Source organism: Ips typographus, linkage group LG12 (genome assembly GCF_016097725.1).
Source record: "Ips typographus isolate SLU linkage group LG12, UJ_Ityp_2.0, whole genome shotgun sequence".
Lineage (NCBI taxonomy): Eukaryota > Metazoa > Arthropoda > Insecta > Coleoptera > Curculionidae > Ips > Ips typographus.
This window is the reverse complement of record NC_138433.1, coordinates 469,643-488,101: the sequence shown is the minus strand read 5'-3', so window position 1 is coordinate 488,101 and position 18,459 is coordinate 469,643. Positions and strand designations below refer to the sequence as shown.

Below are 18,459 nucleotides of genomic sequence, written 5' to 3'. Positions count from 1 at the left end.
AGTGTTTTTCCGTATAATATAGTGAACATATTGCAGGTCACATTCTTCAGTAAAGTAAAAGCTGCAATAACGGTCAAGCCTGTTTTGGGACTTTGAACCCGCCATCAAAGTCCGTGAAAGTGACCATGTGATCATACTAAACCAATCATTACATTAATAAAAAGTACCTATTCAGATTAGTACTGATTATATCAATGTAATGTCGGTGATAAATTGAGTTATTTGTATACAGAGACAGAGAAAAAATGTGTTTGGTTTGGAAGGTCAGTCCGGCAGTAATTACTGGATAATTATCTACGTTTAGGTACCCAAAAATTACACACAGCGATGCTATATCCAATCGGGTTCTAAACAAATTCCAATTCGGTCCCTGTTAATAAATAATCGTCGGTTGCGTAAATATAATGTTTAGATAAGGAACAGTTGCTGTAAGGTTTTCGTATAAAAATCATTCGTGTTTGGACCATCTTCTCGACCGGTTTTGTGTAACAGTGACTGAAAGTGTGCTAAGGAAATGTGCTAGAACTGTTATAGTTTCGAGACGAAAACACCGAAAATCCCGCCATTAGGTCAGTACACAAGTAAACAACATCTAAGTGAATTTTATTTGTTTGTGCACCGTTTTGACGTCACTCAAACTATACAAATGCTAATAACGGAATAAACACTTTACGCATTAGTTATAAGTGTAAAAACAACCGGTGAGAATTGGGAAATGGTTATTAGATTTTCGACACTGATAAGTAGGTAAATAAGGTATTATCATTACAAGCTTAACATCATTATTATTACACCAGCTAATATATAGAAAGAATCAGAAATTAAAACACACGAGGCCAACTGTAATAATTAGTAAAGATAAAAATATCTTAAATAGACAATTAAATTATGAAATATATCCAGGAAGTGGGCTTGTATTTTTATTGAATTAGTGATAAACTATTACTAGTACTTTTGGTCACTCACATTCTAGGAATAGTCTGCGCATTTCTAGTAAAGCTAATTTTAAACCAAAAGTGATAATTTTTAGTATTCTTTAGTACACTATTATACTTGGAAACGAGGTACCAAAATAGACGCGAATAACAAAACAATACATATTTTATCAATATTATTAATTATGCCACACAAGTCAAAAAAAAAAGGCAATGAGTTTGTTCATGTTATATGGAAAATAGTAGTTTAGTAATGATTTTTCAATCTTGTTGACAAAACAAAGTATTTTCAATTTTTTTTAATTGATTTTATTAAATTTTTGGCCAAATTAATTCTAGATTGTTTATAGTAACCAAAGAGTGTATTAATGAAAGCGATTAATAATCGAAATGGTTAATAAAATTAAGATTATTAATCATCAATTAATATAAGAGTTGATTACAACATTTTTCCGTCAACTGTGGTTTATAATAATAGTAATTAAGATACCAAGGGCATTATAAGGACAATAATGCATGAGGTCTACTTCGACCGTGGGCATTATTTCCCCTATAATGCCCCCAATGTTTAATGACTTTCATTCTGTAGTTATTTATTTAAGAAATAGTCAGAGGGCATCATAAAAAATAATGTCCTCACTTGTCATTCAAACCAAAGTCATAGACACCCTTGACAATGACAGTGTGCTGTGTGGTGACAGTTCTATCGGTAATGGTGCATGTCAATAACTAAATAATGTGAGTCTGTTTCTCTCTGTTTAATACAAATAAAGAAGGATAGAATAGTGGCGTTTTTGATTGGTTTAGTGCAAAACTATAATGTGTCTGTATCCTGCTCTATCAAATGTCATTGACAACAGTGTGGCAATACACTGGTTTTGCACGAAAACGCCATGAAAGTATTTGGTTGCCTTTGATAAAATTGTGAAATCATGCATTAATGGGGTCCGTTTTCCCAACATTAGTTTAGATTGTGTTATTTTGCATCTGTCACATTCAAACCTCAACTTAGTTGTACTCAAAAACGACGTGGAAGTGTCAGGGAAAGAGGCATTACTAATGAACTCCATTAAAAAATGCTGTCAAATACATGGTCGACGGAAAAATCAATGTAAGCAGGAAGAAGTGCTTTTTTGATTAGCCATTGCTAATCTAATAAATAGTGATGACATTATCACTGTCATATAAATTAAAGAAGTAATATTATGTACTGGATAAGAAGAAAAAATGTAAACATATAAGATTATTAACAATAAAATAAGTGCTTGCAATGAACCGTAGTGTGTAAAGGTTTTTCAATTATCCGTCGCTTTTTAATGCTCTGTATATTTGTTGCTAAAGATTAAAAAAACCAATTATTAACAACACTGAATTTTTCCTGTGTAAACATACCTTTACTTCTGTGTACCACATTAGTGTAAACCCGCCTTTAGGTGCACAACAAACGTCACTTTCAGAAGCCATTTTGTGATTTTTGACTGACATTTAGTAGTGTGTATTTTTTGTGTTTTTAATGGTGCGTGGTACGTTTAATGCGATATTACTGACTGTTTCAATGATATTTGATAAAAAAAGACGTAAATATTAATACTCTAGTTTTTCTGGTAAGTCTCCAAGGCCGCATTCGTTTTCGTGCTCCATGGAGCCAGCTTTTTTGACGTCACGATGACCTAATTTGGGAAAACCGTAATTTGACCAACTGTCAAAAACGTACGTAAATTTCGCGTGTGTTTCTTTGACAGGTAAAAAATTCAAGGTTAGTTTACTAGTAATTAAAAACTTAATCTAGCAAAAGTAATCTTATCAAATTGATAAGGGTTTGACTTAAGTATATTTGGTTTTTTTGTTCTCTTTGTAAATAACAACACGGAAAACATTCGGGTATCATTAAGGCAAAAACCCATTTAAAAGCTTGTTGAGTAATAGTTATGACGAATCTGAAACAAGATTCCAAACCACTAATTTGAATATCATCTACGTTTTAAGTGGAATGACTGAATTTTAATGTTGTTGTTTTGAAGGGCTTACTATACGGACTTTTGGTTGTTTTAGGTCGACGAAATGATGTCTTAAGCCTAAAATGGAATATAATTATGCCGATCAGCTGGATTTGGAATGGCAAGCTTTGATTCACGGTTATTTGAAGGCGTTTTCATTCCAGAAATCCCAGACATTGATACAATTCGAGGAGGCACTACAGAGAATATTCTGTCCAGGTTAGAAGTTGACATTATAAAAGCGTTTATACATTATTAATATGATATTGTGGGTTTGTCATTGGGTTTTAATATGTAGGACGCAAGCTGTTTATCGGTTTATTTGCTATTTGAGGATCAAAGGAAGCAAAAATCAATATTTTGTTCACACATCTTGATTTAAAACCGGTCCAGTTATAAATTTATTACTTTTTGGTGGTAAACACCAAGAAATTTTATAATTTCTAAAGGATATCATAGAAGTAAATAGGCTAGACAAAGATGGCAAGAAACTTGGTCTGTCAAAACGAATATAATGTCATTCGACAGTTGGTCACATGACTGCTTCAGATCCATTTGACCAATCACAAACAATAAATGACTAACGGAATTATTTGATTCCAGATAACGAAGTGGAACCGGAAGTAAACTACAAAGACAAAGAGCTGTGCGAAAGATGTTTGGCGGACTGTCTGAATTTGCTGGCAAACCGCCCAACGCCGCCCAGATTGACTCAAATCAAATTCGTGTTGACGATCGGAAAATATACGACAAAAGACGAAACGTGTTACATCAATTTGAACGCAAACAACGTCCTTTCTCGTCTAATAGGGGTGTACAATCCAGTGGACGCTCGGTCCGATAACGAAACGAAAACTCTCTTCTTAGGGTTGCTAAATTCGTTCATCGAACACCCGAGCGGTTTAAAAGGGCTACTCGATACCAAATACTGGTCGTTTGCCTACAAAATCGTGTTTCACTATCAAACCGTTGACGAGGAGATCACTAATTGTGGGTAAGTGTGTTTTGCTGGCCTATATATTATAACCAGACTTGATCTCTTTGAACTTTTAACTTACACGCGCAGTCTTTAAATCGTGGATCACCCGGTAGAATCGGTCGTATCAATTTAATCAAGACAATTTGAAGTGTCAACCTTTTAAGTGGGTTTAATCCGTATGAATTGTTGATAAACTTTCCGGTATCAATTTTGTCTATGCCGAGGACGTAATTTGACAGTTTGCTCAAATCGAGGTGGCCAGTGTAAGCCAAATCTAGAGTGTGCTGATATGTCGTATCATCAATGACAGTGACATGTCAATGACAATTTAACTAAAACTGGAAACGCCTTGATTTTAAGGGTTGCAAGCTTTGCTGTAGTTTTGTGTGTATCACGTAACTGAAGGGTGTAAAAACATTAATTATATAAATTTTGAACTTTAACCTAACTTTTTAAAGAAAACAACCGTGGCTTGCTTTTGATCGATTACATCTCCGCTCAATTCGCGTTTAACGTAAAAATTGTCCCAGACTTGTGCTATTTTTGTATCCGCTTATTTGACCTCTTTGTCAATTTTGAGATAAGTTTTTTTTTCTTTTATAATGGGCTTGTAATTAAAGGACAAATGTAGAATTTCTGCTGTGGTATCGTAAAATGGCGCATGTTCCTGGTATGATACTGTGTGTGATTACGTAAATTAGCACACGAGTTGTTTTATTGTACTGAAATCTGTATAAACATTCAATTATTCCGCTATTACCGCGCTGAACGTATAATCAAGAAAAATTACCTCTTATATTATACAGACCAAACAAATAAACAACTTTATTAAAACGCTATAATGTTGTATCCGGAAGCGAAGAGGTCAAAAAAGCAAAATGGCTGGTGGAGTTCAAAATTCAATTTTTATGTTAGAAGCTTCATTTTTTACACAGGCTGCATTTGTTTTCAAGTTTCATGGAGCGAGCAGAGCTTTTTTGACGCCACAATGACGTAATTTGACAATTGGTCAAAATATGGTTTTGCCAAATTACTTAGTTTCGAAGGTTTTCATTGATATTTCGCAGTTGCCAGCTTATTGAGCATTACTCGGTGATTTAAAAAGTTGTTTGTGTTAAGCCAGACATATTGTGAAGTTCGGATAATCAGCTTATTTGTTTTTGAAAATATTGAAGGGAAATACAAACACGGTGGTTATCTTCCATGTTTTTTAAAAAAGAATTAAAAATAACATGTTTACATCACCAGTAAAAAAAAACAGTAAATTCGGAACGCATAACCGTAATCACGGTTGAAAGCGATAGATGGCGCCTAGTCAGCCATGATAATACGCCCTCTGTTGGAAAACTTTGGAAATGGCTTCGTGTTAACTCGAAATCGTGTTAGCCGTGCCTTGTTTGTGTCATTGCATGTCCGTTTGTTTACGTTAATTTTGATCACAAATTTATCTCTGGAACCTTCAGGAAAACTGCATTTCTGAATAAGAACATGAAAGGATTGTATTATAGAGCCAATCAAAACAAAGTAAGTGTAAGTGCCTTAATTTTATCTGCTTTTTTCTAAATGTGATGGTTTAGTCTGAATCAAGTTTTGGATTTTTTTACCTCTTAGGACAATAATAAAAATCCATTTTTGTACTATACTATAACATATTGTTTCTACACCGGCAGTACAGATCAATAATAGGCTTTTTTTTTTTTTTACAATAGCATTCGGCAACATGGCATCAGTGTGTTTTTAATGTTAGCAAAGGACAGAAACATATTGATTGACAATTGACATTGACAGTGCTTCAGTTGTTTACCAATTTGACAAGACTCACAAGAGTGAGGTTAAGTTAAGCGGAAAAATTAAATCAGTGTTGTTAATTACTCGTATAATTACTTTCCTTTAATTGTGCAGGCTGGTGTTGGTAGTGATTGTGGTGGACTGTGTGTGTTATTTTCTTGTTGGTAAACCTGCAAAGTAAAAGGTAAGCAGCAACTCTCTGTATGCCACATGAAACATCTATCAGTCGCAAAATCAGCCATTGTTCGCTCTTCACTGACTTGTTTAGACATTTTACCGAAAATATCAAAATACGAAACACACAAATACAACTCACACAAAATTATAACTTAATGGATAAATTTAAGTTGCAAGGGGAAAAGTTTGAACAAACTGTCAACAAACGTCAAACAACCAAAATTATGAATTTTAAATGGCGTTGCGGACAGCGCCAACTGGTTTTTCATCAAACAAACAACCAAGCTGCCCATTGTACTGGAATTTACACAATATTATTTTCCAGTTACCATTTTCTGACTAGACTGTTAGGCAAAACGCTCTCCTTGGACAAAAACTTCAGTTACGAAATTATCCAACTGATAGCGGGACCGTTGTTGGGCGCGGCCCAATTGGTCGAGGACCAGCCGCCTCAATGTAAAAACTACGAGAACCTCCTCAATTTGGCCAGTCTCAGGCCGAGCATCACGTGCCTCACCGAAATCCTCGAAAGACTGTTGCAAGAGTACAATTCGGACGCTCTTAGTTGCGTCATCAACCTAAAGGTAGAACTATTTCGGTTGGTTTGGCAGCACTTTATATTAATATTGAATTTCCAGGTGGATTTGGCTAGTGACACCCTGTCCAAAGTGATTAGGGACAGGTCCACGTGTTTAATTTTAGATAGGATAAGTTTAATTTTATCGTTTTTTAAATTGTCGGACGTGTTCGATGGTATCAAGTCGATCAGTCAGGACCCTTTGGCTTTGACTGGTTTCCTTCGAATCGTCGAAACTGAAGTCGATAAAGGTGATTTGTGTTAAAATTGCGTTAAAATTCACCTAAAAACTATAATCTTGCAGGTATGATGAGCGTCATATTTGACCTGTACTACTACGCCCTTAAGTACCTGAAAGATGTCTACGCCAAATTACCAAAATGTCTGCTGAAAGGCAGAAACGTGGATATTGAAATCGAACTGATCTCACTACAATTGGAACCGTTGTTGGTCGTGTCTGAAAAATTTGGGAATACGACCCTGTTCAAAGATATCGACGCTGATATGCTTCGATCCACTCACATTTCCAAGATTCTGCTAAACGTAAGCGTTAACACCTACAAAGTTGGTGAGTTGACTTGAAAATCCAGGGTTGTATTTAGGGTTTTTTTTTCTTGACAAGTATGACACGTTATTACTTTCGGAAGGTCTGTAGCAACTAAAAAAAAAACGAAATAAATAGTCCAGGTCCGTATTTTCAAAATGAAAGTTGATGGTGGTATCTAAAAAACGAAACGTCAGGCCTGAAAACCTGAAAGAGTGCCTCCAGAAGGTGTCATTGATTTTCTAAAATAATCAATAATAAAGTGGTAAAAACCCTTTTTCGGTTTTTGTCGGATATCTCCGGATGTAATAAAATGGTTTGGATTTTTTTTTAATCAAATTATTTGTCAATAAAATGCGCAACTTTGCCTCCATTTAACTAAAGTTCTATCAGTTATAGTTTCTGAGATAGCAATGCTAATGCATTGAATTTGTAACACCCTGTATACTTCTCAAATTAACCGAGTTAGGGAGAGATAATAAAAAAACTGTCAAATTCAGTCCATTAGACATTTTTACTATAAAACATTGTCAAAATTACCGAGTTATAGGCTGTTGAATTAGAAATTATAAAATCCAGCACATCTAAAGTGTGAATGTGACAGAACTAGTGAAATAAAGTCCCAGTCTAAACACACACTTAAGAAATACTTAAAACAAATTTACCGGCCAATAAACAAATCCAACTCACTTTGGGAATAACGTGGGGTGGTCCTCAAAACCGTAAAATCTCCTCAAAATGCAAATATTTGACATTATCAGCAAGTGTCAGGTCATTCAGGTCGGCCATATTGAAAAACATGGCAATCGCACCTTCCATGCTTCCCGTTGGTAGGCAGCCACAATTACACAAACATCAAAGGTGGGTTGCCTACCCGTGCCGTTTTTGTAGGGTGATTAAAGTTGATTTGTTCAACAAATCAGGTTAATTCACACATTTTCTTGTGTCGAGCCCACTTGACGTGGTTATTAACACCCAAATTGTTGAAGAAATCATTTAACAATAACCTGTTAATTGTTTAAAAAAAACTTGTTTGTTTCAGCGTTGAAAATTAAAGACTTGATGCCAAGGCATTCGCTCGAAATATACACGAACGCTTTAAGGAACATAATCCGATCTAGTCACTTATACTCCAAGGAGCACTTGGGTAGCATTTTCGAATCTTTAATATTCTCCCTGCAGGACACCAGCAATTATCTGAAAATCACCGAAAACCACGAGTATTTAAACAAAATTGGCATTGAAGCGTTCACTTTAGAACTGATCAACGCCATTTTGTTTTTTATCGAGTCTTTCAACTTGGGTTGGTCTGACAGTGTCAAGATTTTGGAATTGGCTAATATTATTCTTGGCGGCTGTATTGCCTATCAATGGCCTACAGCGGTGAGCAATTAAGTTCATCACTATACAAGGTGATTCACGCTGTATATTAAGAAGTATCTAGAGAAATTTGAATTTATCTAAAATATTTTGAACTTTGCGGTGTTGCCAGATCAGTCGGAAAGAACACCAACTTTTGATTTTCAAGTAGAACACCCTGTTTTTAACTTCATTTTTGGATTCTCTGCAAGAAGGCTATAGTAATTAATATTAATACTTCCCTATACCTATCTTGCACCGTTTCTTAGATATTTCATAAAAATGATGAATTTGTCAGCAAAACGGTAATCTAAACATTAATTAAATTCTCAAGTCCTGAAAGGTTTGCTAATGTGACCTTTTGTCCTCAGTTAGACAATACTACATGGTTGAAAAGCCCAGAGACAGAAAATTAAAAAAACGTACAGGGTGGTCAATATTTTCTTTTAAGTCGGATGGATAGAAAAACTGTCAGAAGTTTGTTTTTTAAAATGCTACCACCAATGTGACGGGGGTTCAATAATTGTTATGGTCGTAGTTGGCTGTGGTTCTAGCATGAACGTAGGGCCGTTGATAAGTTCGTATATGCTTTTGAAATGACAGCTGTCATATAATAATTGACAGCAGTGTTGAATTTGACAAATATCTGTCAGAACATGTTGTAGTTATGGAATCGACCACTAGTCATTATGACAGTTGTTCTCTAGATTTTTCTAATATACCATCAGCGTGAATCACTCTGTATACCGTATTCGGTTTAAATGACGGGGCTTTTTCTAGGTTATAGTAAAAACTGGAAAACTCCTTCAGGAAATTATATCCCGAAGGTTGTCGCCTACTATGTCGTTGCTGATTGATTGCGACGAGGACCTGAAAGAATTCGGACCTTTACTTTACCAAAAATGTTTTACAACCGAATGGGAAGTGAGGAAGTGCACTTTGGATTTGGCTCATACGATTGCAGAAAGTGCCAATAAAAGTCTGTTTTCCGGTTAAAATTGATTTAAAAAAAAGTGATTTAAAATATTTAGGCTTTCCTTCGTTCAAAAACCTTCTTCTCGAGGTGTCCTTTCCTCAATTAGCTTCTACAATGGCCTTAAACGACGAGAACCAGGTGGTGAGGGCAGCAGCCTTTAAGTGTCTCCAAGAAATTATAGTGTGGGAAGACATCGACAAGTTGTTGCCTCGAAGTTTTTTTGTGGTAAGTTTGCTACTATTTTTTTGATCAAATATACGCAGTGAAAGCATCTTACAGAACAAAATTCTTGACGTGCTAATGTGTGACGTTATAGCCGATTTGAAAAAAGAGGTGATCAAACTGATTCGCATCGTGTATCTACACCCGTACGGTTTGGAAGATAAAGTGTTGTCCAAAGTTTATAAATACATGGAACATATGGCTCTAACCAATTGCAACAGTGGAGTTCAGTTAGAATCTTTGGAGTTCTGGACTAGCGTGGTAAAAAAACATCTATCAAATCAAGGTATATAATATACAACTTAGAAAATAAGTCAAATAGTAATCGATGGTAATAACAGGATGGTTGGACAAGAAATTTCCTTCTGTAATATTCTCCAAAAGGATAATATGCATGACAAATGCCGAGGTGCGGAAACGAATTTATAAAGTGTTGAATCAATTGAGTTGTATCGGGTGTTTGAGTGTTTACGAGCAAGTTTCGCGCACCTCTCACCTCACTAAAGAGTCCGAGGACTTTATCAATCGAATTGTAGTGAGATTCAACAGTTTGTTCAAGGATTACGAGGTAAAGTAAAAGGTTTGTTTACTTAGAACACAATAAAATGGAATAAGTGTAGGTAACACCAGAATCTATGCTGTTCAGACAGGAGTTTATGGAATTGTCCCCCGAGTCCAGTGGAATTTGCACACCGCCAGTACAAAATCACGATCAACTTTTACAGGAGATCATCGATGATACTGTGATGAAAATGATGCCGGATGACATAGCTTTTGTGCAGGATGAGGTATATTTAATTTATCTTCGCCATTTCAAAGCTTTTAATACGTCATTATAGGAACTCTACTCCATGATGGAGTACAAAACTGGCAATGAATTGAGTTTTGGCAGTCACTATGTCACTCCCTCGGACTTTGTACACTTTGTTTACAAAAGAATGGAATATCTGGTCAACACTAAGGAGGTTCTGGACGATTTGGACTCAAAAGCCAGTAACGATCAATACAATATAATTGACTATTAGATTTTAAATTTAGTAATAATAAAGAGACTGTTTTTGTTTCATTTTTGACGTAACTTGTCAAATAAGGGAGTAATTTAGGATTAAAGCAGTGGGTGTCACAAAATATGTGATTTTATGGTTAACGAACTTTGACGCCCTCTAGTGGCCAAACGGTGTTACCAATCAAATCGTGGGGGGATATTTTTGGAAAGCTTGAAATCTGCTCTATCATTTGTTTTCTATGACATTTTGACGTAACTTGTCAAATAAGAGAGTAATTTAGGATTAAAGCAGTGGGTGTTACAAAATATGTGATTTTATGGTTAACGAACTTTGACGCCCTCTAGTGGCCAAACGGTGTTACCAATCAACTCGTGGGGGGATATTTTTGGAAAGCTTGAAATCTGCTCTATCTTTTGTTTTCTATGACATTTTGACGTAACTTGTCAAATAAGAGAGTAATTTAGGATTAAAGCAGTGGGTGTTACAAAATATGTGATTTTATGGTTAACGAACTTTGACGCCCTCTAGTGGCCAAACGATGTTACCAATCAAATCGTGGGGGGATATTTTTGGAAAGATTGAAATCTGCTCTATCTTTTGTTTTCTATGACATTTTGACGTAACTTGTCAAATAAGAGAGTAATTTAGGATTAAAGCAGTGGGTGTTACAAAATATGTGATTTTATGGTGAAGGAACTTTGACGCCCTCTAGTGGCCAAACGGTGTCACCAATCAAATCGTGGGGGGATATTTTTGGAAAGCTTGAAATCTGCTCTATCTTTTGTTTTCTATGACATTTTGACGTAACTTGTCAAATAAGGGAGTAATTTATGATTAAAGCAGTGAGTGTTACAAAATATGTGATTTTATGGTTAACGAACTTTGACGCCCTCTAGTGGCCAAACGGTGTTACCAATCAAATCGTGGGGGGATATTTTTGGAAAGCTTGAAATCTGCTCTATCATTTGTTTTCTATGACATTTTGACGTAACTTGTCAAATAAGAGAGTAATTTAGGATTAAAGCAGTGGGTGCCACAAAATATGTGATTTTATGGTTAACGAACTTTGACGCCCTCTAGTGGCCAAACGGTGTGACCAATCAAATCGTGGGGGGATATTTTTGGAAAGCTTGAAATCTGCTCTATCTTTTGTTTTCTATGACATTTTGACGTAACTTGTCAAATAAGGGAGTAATTTAGGATTAAAGCAGTGGGTGCCACAAAATATGTGATTTTATGGTAAAGGAACTTTGACGCCCTCTAGTGGCCAAACGGTGTTACCAATCAAATCGTGGGGGGATATTTTTGGAAAGCTTGAAATCTGCTCTATCATTTGTTTTCTATGACATTTTGACGTAACTTGTCAAATAAGAGAGTAATTTAGGATTAAAGCAGTGGGTGCCACAAAATATGTGATTTTATGGTTAACGAACTTTGACGCCCTCTAGTGGCCAAACGGTGTGACCAATCAAATCGTGGGGGGATATTTTTGGAAAGCTTGAAATCTGCTCTATCTTTTGTTTTCTATGACATTTTGACGTAACTTGTCAAATAAGAGAGTAATTTAGGATTAAAGCAGTGGGTGCCACAAAATATGTGATTTTATGGTGAAGGAACTTTGACGCCCTCTAGTGGCCAAACGGTGTGACCAATCAAATCGTGGGGGGATATTTTTGGAAAGCTTGAAATCTGCTCTATCATTTGTTTTCTATGACATTTTGACGTAACTTGTCAAATAAGAGAGTAATTTATGATTAAAGCAGTGAGTGTTACAAAATATGTGATTTTATGGTTAACGAATTTTGACGCCCTCTAGTGGCCAAACGGTGTTACCAATCAAATCGTGGGGGGATATTTTTGGAAAGCTTGAAATCTGCTCTATCTTTTGTTTTCTATGACATTTTGACGTAACTTGTCAAATAAGAGAGTAATTTATGATTAAAGCAGTGAGTGTTACAAAATATGTGATTTTATGGTTAACGAACTTTGACGCCCTCTAGTGGCCAAACGGTGTTACCAATCAAATCGTGGGGGGATATTTTTGGAAAGCTTGAAATCTGCTCTATCTTTTGTTTTCTATGACATTTTGACGTAACTTGTCAAATAAGGGAGTAATTTAGGATTAAAGCAGTGGGTGCCACAAAATATGTGATTTTATGGTTAACGAACTTTGACGCCCTCTAGTGGCCAAACGGTGTTACCAATCAAATCGTGGGGGGATATTTTTGGAAAGCTTGAAATCTGCTCTATCTTTTGTTTTCTATGACATTTTGACGTAACTTGTCAAATAAGAGAGTAATTTAGGATTAAAGCAGTGGGTGTTACAAAATATGTGATTTTATGGTTAACGAACTTTGACGCCCTCTAGTGGCCAAACGGTGTTACCAATCAACTCGTGGGGGGATATTTTTGGAAAGCTTGAAATCTGCTCTATCTTTTGTTTTCTATGACATTTTGGCGTAACTTGTCAAATAAGGGAGTAATTTATGATTAAAGCAGTGGGTGTTACAAAATATGTGATTTTATGGTTAACGAACTTTGACGCCCTCTAGTGGCCAAACGGTGTTACCAATCAAATCGTGGGGGGATATTTTTGGAAAGCTTGAAATCTGCTCTATCATTTGTTTTCTATGACATTTTGACGTAACTTGTCAAATAAGAGAGTAATTTAGGATTAAAGCAGTGGGTGTTACAAAATATGTGATTTTATGGTGAAGGAACTTTGACGCCCTCTAGTGGCCAAACGGTGTTACCAATCAAATCGTGGGGGGATATTTTTGGAAAGCTTGAAATCTGCTCTATCATTTGTTTTCTATGACATTTTGACGTAACTTGTCAAATAAGAGAGTAATTTAGGATTAAAGCAGTGGGTGTTACAAAATATGTGATTTTATGGTTAACGAAATTTGACGCCCTCTAGTGGCCAAACGGTGTTACCAATCAAATCGTGGGGGGATATTTTTGGAAAGCTTGAAATCTGCTCTATCTTTTGTTTTCTATGACATTTTGACGTAACTTGTCAAATAAGAGAGTAATTTATGATTAAAGCAGTGGGTGTTACAAAATATGTGATTTTATGGTTAACGAACTTTGACGCCCTCTAGTGGCCAAACGGTGTTACCAATCAACTCGTGGGGGGATATTTTTGGAAAGCTTGAAATCTGCTCTATCTTTTGTTTTCTATGACATTTTGACGTAACTTGTCAAATAAGAGAGTAATTTAGGATTAAAGCAGTGGGTGTTACAAAATATGTGATTTTATGGTTAACGAACTTTGACGCCCTCTAGTGGCCAAACGGTGTTACCAATCAAATCGTGGGGGGATATTTTTGGAAAGCTTGAAATCTGCTCTATCATTTGTTTTCTATGACATTTTGACGTAACTTGTCAAATAAGAGAGTAATTTAGGATTAAAGCAGTGGGTGTTACAAAATATGTGATTTTATGGTTAACGAACTTTGACGCCCTCTAGTGGCCAAACGGTGTTACCAATCAACTCGTGGGGGGATATTTTTGGAAAGCTTGAAATCTGCTCTATCTTTTGTTTTCTATGACATTTTGACGTAACTTGTCAAATAAGAGAGTAATTTAGGATTAAAGCAGTGGGTGTTACAAAATATGTGATTTTATGGTTAACGAACTTTGACGCCCTCTAGTGGCCAAACGATGTTACCAATCAAATCGTGGGGGGATATTTTTGGAAAGATTGAAATCTGCTCTATCTTTTGTTTTCTATGACATTTTGACGTAACTTGTCAAATAAGAGAGTAATTTAGGATTAAAGCAGTGGGTGTTACAAAATATGTGATTTTATGGTGAAGGAACTTTGACGCCCTCTAGTGGCCAAACGGTGTCACCAATCAAATCGTGGGGGGATATTTTTGGAAAGCTTGAAATCTGCTCTATCTTTTGTTTTCTATGACATTTTGACGTAACTTGTCAAATAAGGGAGTAATTTATGATTAAAGCAGTGAGTGTTACAAAATATGTGATTTTATGGTTAACGAACTTTGACGCCCTCTAGTGGCCAAACGGTGTTACCAATCAAATCGTGGGGGGATATTTTTGGAAAGCTTGAAATCTGCTCTATCTTTTGTTTTCTATGACATTTTGACGTAACTTGTCAAATAAGAGAGTAATTTATGATTAAAGCAGTGAGTGTTACAAAATATGTGATTTTATGGTTAACGAACTTTGACGCCCTCTAGTGGCCAAACGGTGTTACCAATCAAATCGTGGGGGGATATTTTTGGAAAGCTTGAAATCTGCTCTATCTTTTGTTTTCTATGACATTTTGACGTAACTTGTCAAATAAGGGAGTAATTTAGGATTAAAGCAGTGGGTGCCACAAAATATGTGATTTTATGGTTAACGAACTTTGACGCCCTCTAGTGGCCAAACGGTGTTACCAATCAAATCGTGGGGGGATATTTTTGGAAAGCTTGAAATCTGCTCTATCTTTTGTTTTCTATGACATTTTGACGTAACTTGTCAAATAAGAGAGTAATTTAGGATTAAAGCAGTGGGTGTTACAAAATATGTGATTTTATGGTTAACGAACTTTGACGCCCTCTAGTGGCCAAACGGTGTTACCAATCAACTCGTGGGGGGATATTTTTGGAAAGCTTGAAATCTGCTCTATCTTTTGTTTTCTATGACATTTTGGCGTAACTTGTCAAATAAGGGAGTAATTTATGATTAAAGCAGTGGGTGTTACAAAATATGTGATTTTATGGTTAACGAACTTTGACGCCCTCTAGTGGCCAAACGGTGTTACCAATCAAATCGTGGGGGGATATTTTTGGAAAGCTTGAAATCTGCTCTATCATTTGTTTTCTATGACATTTTGACGTAACTTGTCAAATAAGAGAGTAATTTAGGATTAAAGCAGTGGGTGTTACAAAATATGTGATTTTATGGTGAAGGAACTTTGACGCCCTCTAGTGGCCAAACGGTGTTACCAATCAAATCGTGGGGGGATATTTTTGGAAAGCTTGAAATCTGCTCTATCATTTGTTTTCTATGACATTTTGACGTAACTTGTCAAATAAGAGAGTAATTTAGGATTAAAGCAGTGGGTGTTACAAAATATGTGATTTTATGGTTAACGAAATTTGACGCCCTCTAGTGGCCAAACGGTGTTACCAATCAAATCGTGGGGGGATATTTTTGGAAAGCTTGAAATCTGCTCTATCTTTTGTTTTCTATGACATTTTGACGTAACTTGTCAAATAAGAGAGTAATTTATGATTAAAGCAGTGGGTGTTACAAAATATGTGATTTTATGGTTAACGAACTTTGACGCCCTCTAGTGGCCAAACGGTGTTACCAATCAACTCGTGGGGGGATATTTTTGGAAAGCTTGAAATCTGCTCTATCTTTTGTTTTCTATGACATTTTGACGTAACTTGTCAAATAAGAGAGTAATTTAGGATTAAAGCAGTGGGTGTCACAAAATATGTGATTTTATGGTGAAGGAACTTTGACGCCCTCTAGTGGCCAAACGGTGTTACCAATCAACTCGTGGGGGGATATTTTTGGAAAGCTTGAAATCTGCTCTATCTTTTGTTTTCTATGACATTTTGACGTAACTTGTCAAATAAGGGAGTAATACCGCGGATGTTTGTTTTCGAAATGTTTTGTTTGCCTTGTTATTGCAAAGTACTTCCTTTATACCATTGCGTATATGAAAGAGTAATGAAGTATATGACAGCAGTGACAGCCGTCACCCGCCAATCCGTCAAATAAGAATTGTTTTTGTTGGGTTAGGAGGTAATTAATTAGTATTTTTTGAATACTGGAAGTGAAATTGGTGCGCCAGTTTATATCATAGCGATGAAAATCGTAGCAATAAATTAAAAAGAAAACTCTAAAAGTAAGGAAATTGTAATGTAAACGTAGGTAGCCTAAAATATAGCCTACTCCCTGTAATTGGTAGCCAATAGTAACCAGGACTTTCTTTTGTCAATCAAGGTCTGCCTAATAATTAATGGCTGTAAGGTTATTAGGGACGGTTGCCCCATTATTTACTAACCACCACCTTAACCTGCAGGTAAATGATACAGTTTGAGCATCCAGCTGTCCAGAATTTTACGTCACCACAGCCGAAAAGGACGGTGTGCCCATCAACTGCCAAGGCTACGTCAAGGTTCAGGATCTTTGCACCACAGACACCTTCAAGCATACAATGTAGAGGACGTAAACGCGTTGTTGCCAACAATAACAAGAATAGGTTCACCTTGAGGAATTACCTTGGTGTTTTGGAGATATGCGCCAATCAGGGCCATTCTATTAAGGTACCAAACAACTACAGTGTTGCCATGTGTTTTTTTGTAAATTTCTAGACTATTGACACCTCAAATCTGACTCCCATACTCAACCCCGAAAACATTGAGGTTATCCACGGTACTTATTTCAAAAACTGGGTTTCAATCAGGCAACAAGGCTTGAAACGCAGGTCCAGAAACCACATACACTTTGCCACCGGTTTACCAACCGACCGAGCTGTCATAAGTGGCATGCGTAAGAACTGTCAAATTTACATTTACATCAACTTGGCCCTGGCCTTGCAAGAAGGAATTTTGTTTTACAAGTCAACTAATGACCGTCATTCTAAGTCCGGGCAACCAAGATGGCGTCCTATCGCCCAAATATTTTTTAAAGTTTTTAATAGAGTTGGCAACAGGTTACTTTAAAGGATGGAGGGTCGAAGAAGCCGCGGCAAATATTCTTTTGTCCACCCTGTAATATGCAATTTAGCACCAGGAAGCTGTTTGGGATCCACCAGAGGACGCCTGCGCATGTCGATAAGCTGAAATCCCAACCGAAACCCGGTAATTTGAATGGAAGAGTAGGAATTTACGCCTAAAAAGGTGAGTCTAACCTAAAAAAACCCGGTAATTTTAGTTAGTTAGTTAATTAATTTAGGGTACCCACCTGATACCAAAGAAACTGATTTAGTGATGTACTTTACCCAGTTTGGTAGCGTTTGTTTGGGTACATTTCGGTCGTGACTTTGTCCGTTAGACTTTTCCGACTCCTCATCAGCTGACAAGGTTATGTCGAAAAAGCGGCCATTTTGTAAACAACAAACGACTGACAGTACGCTACAAAGATGGCGTAACGTCGCAGGTAAACTGTCACGTCAATTGAGTGACGTTTCTTTCTAAACTTGCTTTGGTCCATGGGTTGTCAATGGAGACGAAGTCAACAAACGATCGTAGCAGCCCTGGCCGAGCTGACAGACTTTGAAAGTGAATTTCAGTGTTTGCTAGGCAAACTTCAACCGAATGGGGGGGAGTCGTTGAAAAAGTACAACTTAATATGCCACGATTTGTACAGTTTGCTTAGTGGGCGTTTTCGGGGATTGCAAGTTCAACCGTTCGGGTCTACGTTTAACCGGCTTAGGTTTCCATGACAGTGACGTTGACGTTTTATCTGGGGAATGTCAAAAGTCTGTCACCGATGAAGTTCCTAATTGATACAAATTAAAAAATCCCTTCAGCAGTCGGGGAAATTTGGGAATTGTTTGGTTATCCCTCGAGCTAAAATCCCCCTAATTAAATGCCGTTCACCTGTCACACGGGAATCAAAATTGATTTAATATCAACAATAAGTGGGGGGTTTCAAACAGCCGCTTAATCCACTACTATTTGAGTATAAATGGGACAGTCCAAGCAGGTTATGTTGGTAGTGAAATTCTGGGCAAAGTGTCCATAAAGTGACAGGTCAAAACCATTACTCAACCAACTACACTTTGGTATTAATGTTTATATTTTTTATGCAACAGGAACCGTATAAATTCCCTAGCGTGGGCTCAGTTGCAACCAAACGTGGGGAGTGGGGAGTTTGTCCCTTACCACAACTGTCAAAACGATCAATTCTCCCCTTTGGAGTTG

General features: G+C 36.6%; 1 protein-coding gene and 1 long non-coding RNA gene across 6 annotated transcripts; both read left to right on the top strand.

The window, feature by feature from the left end:
* Positions 1 to 64: 64 nt before the first annotated feature.
* Positions 65 to 10,620, top strand: LOC145736337 (uncharacterized). 5 transcript variants are annotated; one of them, XM_081990702.1, is made up of 13 exons: positions 65 to 569; positions 2,988 to 3,151; positions 3,536 to 3,926; positions 6,202 to 6,460; positions 6,515 to 6,704; positions 6,758 to 7,021; positions 8,040 to 8,380; positions 9,137 to 9,335; positions 9,388 to 9,557; positions 9,612 to 9,840; positions 9,896 to 10,122; positions 10,175 to 10,342; positions 10,394 to 10,620. In XM_081990702.1, the coding sequence occupies exons 2-13, from the start codon at positions 3,016 to 3,018 to the stop codon at positions 10,577 to 10,579; spliced, it is 2,760 nt and encodes a 919-aa protein (XP_081846828.1). In that variant the 5' UTR covers positions 65 to 569; positions 2,988 to 3,015; the 3' UTR covers positions 10,580 to 10,620. The 5 variants fall into 5 exon arrangements, with proteins under 5 accessions (XP_081846828.1, XP_081846832.1, XP_081846830.1 ...); XM_081990704.1 differs by lacking the exon at positions 65 to 569 and adding an exon at positions 592 to 743; XM_081990703.1 differs by lacking the exon at positions 65 to 569 and adding an exon at positions 593 to 747.
* Positions 10,621 to 16,314: 5,694 nt separating this feature from the next.
* LOC145736393 (uncharacterized) lies at positions 16,315 to 16,627 on the top strand. The gene is made up of 3 exons (XR_014179917.1): positions 16,315 to 16,436; positions 16,500 to 16,556; positions 16,614 to 16,627. It is a non-coding gene; the product is annotated as an uncharacterized LOC145736393 (long non-coding RNA).
* Positions 16,628 to 18,459: the final 1,832 nt, after the last annotated feature.

Excerpts from the sequence above, each read along its gene's own strand:
- LOC145736337 (XM_081990702.1), top strand. The coding sequence starts at position 3,016 with ATGGAATATAATTATGCCGATCAGCTGGATTTGGAATGGCAAGCTTTG. Across the intron at positions 7,022-8,039 it reads CGTTAACACCTACAAAGTTG|CGTTGAAAATTAAAGACTTG; the intron begins GTGAGTTGACTT and ends TGTTTGTTTCAG. Across the intron at positions 9,558-9,611 it reads TGCCTCGAAGTTTTTTTGTG|AACAAAATTCTTGACGTGCT; the intron begins GTAAGTTTGCTA and ends AGCATCTTACAG.